At 38.9% G+C, this 8413-nt stretch overlaps 1 protein-coding gene across 2 annotated transcripts; it reads right to left on the reverse strand.

Annotated features, from left to right (window-relative positions):
* Positions 1-834: 834 nt before the first annotated feature.
* LOC126581899 (disease resistance protein RPV1-like) lies at positions 835-6940 on the reverse strand. 2 transcript variants are annotated; one of them, XM_050245832.1, is made up of 4 exons: positions 6352-6938; positions 4338-5442; positions 3500-3814; positions 835-2216 (listed from the first exon to the last, which is right to left on the reverse strand). In XM_050245832.1, the coding sequence occupies exons 1-4, from the start codon at positions 6825-6827 to the stop codon at positions 1782-1784; spliced, it is 2331 nt and encodes a 776-aa protein (XP_050101789.1). In that variant the 5' UTR covers positions 6828-6938; the 3' UTR covers positions 835-1781. The 2 variants fall into 2 exon arrangements, with proteins under 2 accessions (XP_050101789.1, XP_050101788.1); XM_050245831.1 differs by having other exon boundaries at positions 2078-3400; positions 6352-6940.
* Positions 6941-8413: the final 1473 nt, after the last annotated feature.

An 8413-nucleotide genomic window follows, 5' to 3' on the forward strand; every position in this document is an offset into this window, starting at 1 on the left:
CTCCGTCTGAGCAATTCCTTGCACCAAGTCTCCAAGATCTTCCCAAAATTTCTCCTTCGAACTCGTATCCAACCCTACTTGAGGTGCGTACGCACTAATCACATTGATAAGTTCTTGTCCTATTACAATCTTGATTGCCATGATTCTATCTCCTACCCTCTTGACATCTACAACATCTTGTACCAAGGTCTTGTCCACGATGATGCCAACACCGTTTCTCGTTCTATTTGTGCCCGAATACCAAAGTTTAAACCCTGAGTTTTCTAGATCCTTTGCCTTACTACCAACCCACTTAGTTTCTTGTAGGCACATAATATTTATCCTTCTCCTCACCATAACTTCCACTACTTCCATAGATTTTCCCGTTAAGGTTCCTATATTCCACGTTCCTAAACGCATTTTGCTTTCTTGAACTCTACCCTTCTGTCCTAGCTTCTTCACCCTCCCCCGTCTAATAGGATCAAAGTACTTCTTTTGTGTGTCCCGGGTAAAGTTGATAGGAGCATATGCTCCCAAACAACTTTGAGTGGAGTCGTTCGAAAAGAAGTTTCTATGGCCCCCTTGCTCATTTAACACTGCATCCGGGTGCCGATGGAGATACAGCGACCCTTGCTCACTTATCACTGTGCTCAGGCCACACAGCGCGCCACTTACGGGTGACGCCCTAGCTTTAGCGCGATTTTGTTCTGGATTCATTTTCATAAGGATTCGACGTGATCATGGAGTGTCGGTTGTCGACTACCTGACGCCCTCCCCCTCCTCCTTTATCCGGGCTTGGGACCGGCCATGTAAGACATAGGCGGAGTTTAAGGACGTTAATCAACGGTTAAGTAATAATCTAATCATCAACAATCATATTATTTAGTCGCAAATTTGGTTTAAAATGCTTGGTTTCCCTAGCATTGTTCATAAAAATGAGAGAGATACAAGAAGGAATTGTCACACACAGCACACGCCTCTCATACCCACGTGTCTTGCGCGAGTATCTCTAAGACGATGTCAGCTGGCACAATCCTAGCCTATGAGCTAGTCTAATCTCAGCTATCAATTTTCAATTCAAACAAACAAGAATAAGAGGTAAAGAACTTAAGTTTAACTCTAAGGAAATCAGCTTCAAGGCTTAATCACTAACAGTACATACCTGATCGAAAAGGAATAAAAAACAACTTTACAACACACGGATAAGTAAATACTGACTACGTACAAACCGCAGGTGAAGAAAGAAGTAGGTGAAAAAGAAAAAAACCAAATAGAAGAGCTCCAAAAAATACAGAAACCAACTCAAAACTCCAAAGAGTCGCAAACTCCACCACAGAAAATCACCCTTTCTTCCTCCTCCCTTGTCCCAAGTCTTACTATTACATCAGTGATGATGCGCCAAATACCTCAATCCCCATAACCCCTTGACCCACAGATGCAACCCCATATCCTCCCACCTCTCCTGGATGCTGCCACCGCCTTCTCCTCCTCCTCTGCCTCATGTCTCGACTGCTTGAGATCACTCAAAATTGCCTTAACAGCCACCGCCTCCTTTTCCTCGTAGCTTGAGGCCACCATATCACTCAAAGGTGCGGTGCTCTGAAACTGATCCAACTACCCCAAAGTGCTGAAAATTTGCCGTTTTGGGTGGGAACCGGTTGATCCATGATTGTTGTCTTGATATATACCAGTTTCCTCTAGCATATTCTCTACCTCAAGGAACTCCAAATGTCGCTGCCTTGTCTCTTCCTCATAGCTTGACTTCTCATGATCAATCAAAATTTCTGAATCATCGCTCCAGGTCAGAAGGGATTCCTCATCAGCCGTTGCCTTTTTTGCTCCTTGTTTGGGCCCACAATATAAATCGCAGGTGCGGTGCTTCGAAACTGAGCCAAATCTCCCAAAGTGCTAAAAAACCGCTGTTTTGGGTGGTAACGACCCGTTGGTCCATGGTTGTTAAGTAAAAAAGCTCCCTCTACGTCAAGGCGCTTCAAATACCACAAGTCCTGAGGCAACTTAGAAAGTTTTGAGCACCCAGAGAGTGTGAGCCATTCGAGACTTAACAAATTGCAGATACTGTCCGGAAGATAGACCAGGCTTTGGCAATTTTTCAAATTTAACGACACTAGCCCCTGAAGCCGTTCAATTGATGCGGGAAGCACTCTGATAGATGTATGATCCAAATCAAGGCCGGCTAATCGTTCCATATTTTCTAATATGTCTGGAAACACCTCAAACTTTCTACAACCAGAAAGAGAGAGATAATTTAGGGACTTGAGTTGACAAATGCTACTTGTAAGACTCTTAAAGTATTTGCTATACCGTCGCGTCAAAGTAGCAAGTCCCGTAAGACTATAAATTATGGATGGCAATTCTTCAATAGGAATCCCTGAAGACATTTCAATTATTCGGCCGCGAGAGGTTTGGTGATATTCAAGCTCTATAAGATTTTTTAATATTGATGGGTCTTTTGTAACTGTAGTCCAATCTAAATGAAGCTCTGATAGGTTCTCCAATCTGGAAAATTCTTCAGATTTAAGCAGCCAGAAACATTCAGGGCTTGAAGAGATCTCATTTGAATGTTGCCGGGAAGAATCTGTAATCTTCTGCAATCCTTCAGGTTCAAAGTAACGAGTCCCGTAAAATTTGTAATAGACGAGGGCAGTTCTGAAATTGCAGTCTCATCTAAATTAAGCTCTAATAGGTTCTTCATAACTTCATGAATTTCTGGAAACTTCTCCAGATTTGAGCAACGGGAAAGATTAAGGGTTTGAAGAGATCTCATATGAATACTGCTTGGAAGGCTATGAAGTTCCTTGCACTGCTCTAGACTCAAATGCTCAAGGTTTTGAAGAGATGAAATTGATGGGCAAAGGTCTCCAACAGATGTCTCATCCAAGCGAAGCTCTCTTAATCCTTCCATATTTCCAACATTTTCTAGAAAGGCCCTGAGCTTTGAACAACCAGAAAGATAAAGAAATTTAAGGGACTTTAGTTGAACAATACTGCTTGGAAGAATCTCAAGTTTTCTGCAATATTCAAGATTCAAAGTAACAAGCCCCGTAAGATTGTGAATTGACCGAGGCAGTTCTTTTATTGCAGTCCCTTGCAAATAAAGCTTTGAAAGCTTCTCCATAACTTCTGAAATCTCTGGAAACTTTTCAAGTGTTGAGCAAAAAGAGAGATCAAGGGTTTCAAGAGATTTCATACAAATGTTGCTTGAAAAGGTCTGGAGTTGGCCGCACCAACTTAGATCCAAGAGGACAAGTTTTTCAAGCGCAGAAATGGAAGGGTGAATCTCAGATAAACTTGTACAACCACCAAGATTTAGTTTCTCAAGATTCTTTGCCTCAGTGAAGTCGGGAGTAAGCTTTAGGTGATAAGAGCCTTTTAAATTGAAAATTTTCAACTTTTCCAGAGGCTGTCAATATACATGAAGGAAAATATGAATTACTTACACAATAAAGCATATAAAAACCAAAACATGTAAAAGCAATATATATGCAAATGATGAACGTACCTTGGTTCCCTTCCAGAGATGTTCAACCATACTATATTGCATGTCAATGTCAACAAGATTCTTTGGGTTAAAATAGGGGGATAAAGACTTTAGGGGACATTTGTGCCAAAATAGATAACTTAACTTTTCAGAGAGAAACGTTAAATTCTTGTACTCCCATTGCTCATCTTTCTGATCCATGACTTTTGGTGATAAATAGTGGGTATAGATTTTGAGTAGTCTTAGTTTTGTCATTTCGACAAAAGCATTATCTAATTCCACAATATTGGTTGAGTGTGGCCAACGAACAACTATGCTTTCAACAGCTTTCGTAGCCTGCATAACCAAAATTGCAAATCAAATGAGTATGAACTTAAGATTATAATGCTTAATGCACATATTTCTCGTGAATTGGATTTTGGTCAAAGTTGAAGCTTTATACTTTTTTATTAATTGTAATTTTTAAAATTTATTATTATTAAATGAACGGATAGCATTCAAAGCAATTACACACGAGAAATGCTAAGGAGACTCTCAAAAGTGTGACTTTTCATGAACTATCTGCCACCTCATGTTTTTTGCACTATTAAAATTTTAGCAAGGGAATTGACGTTAAACTGTAATGTGACAGAGAGTTTATGGAAAGTCCTACTTTTAGAGAGCCTCCTTAGCATTTCTCATTACATTAATTTAAGGGAGGAGGGAGTTTCGAACTCAACACATACGGGTTGAAACCCAACACCCTATCCACTTAAGATATTGGACCACATGCAAAACTGAAGTTTTTACTAATGACTGCTACAAAAGGAAAAGAAAAAGAACAATAAAAAAGAGGTCATGAGTATAATGTATTTCTTACCGTTTTTTGAGTTAGCACATGACGAACATCTTCATAGTTCCACAACCTACTGCGCTCCCCAGGCTCTTTAATAGATTCCTGGCGTACGATTTCGCAACCCATTTCCTCTAGTAAATCATGCATCTGGAGTACACCGTCAGATGAGATAGCGACTAGAGCTCTCCTAACTAGAACGTCTAATCCGGCATGGGGATGGAAGCCACAACCCTCCAAAATCCTTGTTGCATCGTCTTTCTTCATTTGTTTAAAGAAACATGCAATATCAAGAAATATTTCCTTTTCTAAACCATCTAGTCCATCAAAGCTTGTTCTAAGGACTTTCTGAATTCCCAGGTGCGGGTTTCTCGCTATTTTCTTTAACTCGTCTTTCCACACAAGTACACTTTTGTTATCGAGAAATGCTCCCAAGATTTGAAGTGCTAAAGGCAGGCCTTGAGCATACTTTATGAAATGGCTTGAAAGATCAATTTGTTCTTCTGTAGGTTGCATTGTACTGAAAGCGTACTGCATAAACAGCTCGCGAGCGTCACTGTCATTTAACAACTCGGGCTTATATATTTGATCACCAAGTCTACTTAGTGACTGGTTATCTCTAGTTGTTATAATGATTCGACTTCCTCCACCAAATGAGAGTTGCTTTCCAATTAAGGCTTCAATTTGGGATGAATTCTCCACATTATCAAGAACAAGTAAAACTTTTTTCTTACCAACTCTTTCCATCATCTTCTGAAAACCATTTCTCAAAATCTCTGAACTCCCCACCTTCCCATTCGTGATACTAGATAGAAGTTGTGCCTGCATTTCCAGTGGTGCTTCACCTGCACCGGTTGACGGAAAACGTCCCTTGACATTTTCAAGAAAGCAACGACCTTCGAAGTGATGATTGATTTTGTCATACATAGCTCTAGCGATGGTGGTTTTGCCGATACCACCCATACCCCATATTCCAACAAAGCGAACGGTATCCACCTCTAGACATAATAATGAATCCATTTTCTGTAAGCGGGAATCCATTCCAACCAAGCCATTCTTTTCACTTGATGAGATATTGATCAATTTCTTAAAAATATCATCTACAATCAACTCAACAAGCTTGGCATCATCCCTGCCAAATATGAAAAACAGTATTGTGAAGTCCTGCGATTGCTAGTAATTTGAACTAATCATCTTTTAGGTAAAGAAAGTGGACTTTGATTCTCTCCACATATTTTACAGACCTTTTAATCGTGGCCGTATATATTGATCTTGCGGTCAAGAATTAATTTAACTTGTTCTTTTTTTACTTATTCATGCTGGATGACGTCATTTGTACACTATGCCTCTTCTCTTTGTTGCTCTTCACACCTGCTCTTTCCTCATCATGAAAGAGGGAGAAAACAGATTTTGTGCGAACAAAGCCTTCGTCCCACGTGAAAAAGTAAATAAAAAACAATTGAATTCTTCACCACAAGATCAATATCAATGGCCCCTAAGATTACAAATCAATCTTCAAGAGGTCGCACTTGGTGCGATGGCAAGTGCCTTCGCCCATGAGCGGTAGGTCTCGGGTTCGAGACTTGGGAGCAGCCTCTCCATAAATGGGGGTAAGGCTAGCCGACATTCACCTCTCCCAGACCCTGCGTAAAGCGGGAGCCTTGTGGTACGACCGACCTTTTTTTTTTTAGTTTCCTCTTCCCTTCTCATGGCAAAGATCTAGGTGTGGTGGTATAGAGTTTTGCAGAGAGTTGGTGAGTCTTCAATTTTGTAGGGTTGGTTGGGAAGCAAGTCTTGGTTCTAGTTGTATTATAACACTAACAACAACTTTAACATTAACATTTTAACACTATCTGCATGAATAATATCACAAATTACAAAATAAAATAAAAAAGTAGAATCGTAATCTTAAATGAAATAAGAAAACCCCTTAATATGTTGTAAACTAGTAAATTAAAATGGACCAAAACGGGAAATTAAATAGCTAAACTTCTAAACTAGTAAACTAATTAATAAGATTATAGAGAGGAGTGAGAGTTACTGGTAATTTCGCGAATCCCAGCCAGATAAATTGGGGGCTCTTTGTAGAGCGGATCTCCATTGCCGCACCTCTTCCATGTCGGCATTAGGATCATGTTCATGTTTAGAAAAAGCTTCCCCAAAACTGCCCTCGAGTTTACGAACATGAGATGGATCTACTTCGTAGAAAATAGGAATGACAATCTGCTTCTTCTGATCCATGCATTGCAGGATCTGGACGAGTTCTTTCAAGCACCATGTTGAAGAAGCGTAGTTTTGAGAAAAAACTACAATCGAAAGCCTCGAGTCACGAATGGATGTCAGTAGCTGCGAAAGGTCGTTGCCTTTTCTGAGCTCTTCGGCGTCAATGAAGGTGTTGACTGCGTTCTGAACTAGAGCTTTGTACAGATGGCTCACGAAGATCTTGCGAGTGTCTTCGCCTCTGAAATTCAGGAAGACATCATACTTCCAATCAAAAATGGAAGAACAAGAAGCCATGAACAAGAACAAGATCTTGTTGGATTAGATGGATGCTCAACGAGAAAGAGAAGGTGAAAGAAGATGGATCTTCAAGGGGTAGCTCGGAATGATTCCAAAGTTCAACGGTCAGCTCGGCTTAAAAGTCCAAGAGAGGTGCCCAGAACACTTACGCTATGCCTAAAAAATAATTGAGTTAATTTGTGCCGCAGGATTGTATATGAACGGCCAGGGTAAAACCGTCCTCTGGCTCCACCCAAGAAGGATCCGGAGAGGATCGGAGTCCACCTTACACCATCGTGTCACTATTGTTGACCAAAAATATAAAACAAACCAATCATTCTACAATAAGAATCAACTAATTAATGAGCCGTCTAAAAAAAAAAATCTTATTTACCTCCATATTATTAAATTTAGTATTTGGGACTTGAGTAAACTGTCGGTTTACCCCCTGAACTTTTACCTTACTTTCGATTTCACCCCTAAACTTTTCCATTGGAAAATTAAGGACTCAAACTAATTTTTTTAGCCAATTTGCCCCTACCGTTAGTTTTTCATATATTTCATCCATATTTCCGTTAAGTGAGACCATGTGCACAACATGTGAGGGTAGTTAAGTTATTTCACTCTTAAAAATGATTAAAAAACTGAAAATAATAAAAAAAAAACAAAATTTTCCCTCTATTTTTTCACGCTAATTCTTATCCTCGATTTTATTTTTCCCTCTCATTCCTATGCATGAGAAATGATATATGGTGTTATTGTCTACCATTTTTATTTTCTCTAACAAATTAATAATTTGACAAATGCTAATGGTGCTATTGTCTCCAAAGCAGTGCATTAATATAAGAAACCCTAGTCTTTTTTATAGACATGTTTCTTATATTAATGCACTGCTTTGGAGACAATAACACCATGAGCATTTGTCAAATTATTAATTTGTTAGAGAAAATAAAAATGGTAGTACATGCTTCAAAAAAAAGATTAACTTAGCTACTTATGAAGACAATAACACCATATGTTATTTCTCATGCATAGGAATGAGAGGGAAAATTAAAATTGAGGATAGGAATTAGCGGGAAAAAATAGAGGGAAAATTATTATTATTATTTATTTTCAGTTTTTAATCATTTTTAAATTGAAATGACTTAACTATCCTCACATGTTATGCACATGGTCTCACTTAACGGAAATATGGATGGAATATATGAAAAACTAACGGTAGGGGGCAAATTGGCTAAAAAAATTAGTTTGAGTCCTTAATTTTTCAATAGAAAAGTTCAGGGGGGAAATCGAAAGTGAGGTGAAAGTTCAGGGGGTAAACCAACAGTTTACCCTTGGGACTTTAAATTTACAGAAGCCTGATAATTTCATGCCAAGTTATAAATGCATGGTTCTAGTAGACGACTGATAGATTTATATTTTCAGTATATGTGTATGCTAGTGGGACAAGGACGTTATCGCTAATGGGGACATGAAGATGCACCGGCACTAGAATCCAGATGTGTTTTATACTGATTGGGGTACAATTTGTATGTTGGTTGTCCATCATTTCTTTACAAAATTTAATTTTTATTTTATTTTAACGAACAATATTATCTACATTA

This window comes from Malus sylvestris, chromosome 9 (assembly GCF_916048215.2).
Source record: "Malus sylvestris chromosome 9, drMalSylv7.2, whole genome shotgun sequence".
Lineage (NCBI taxonomy): Eukaryota > Viridiplantae > Streptophyta > Magnoliopsida > Rosales > Rosaceae > Malus > Malus sylvestris.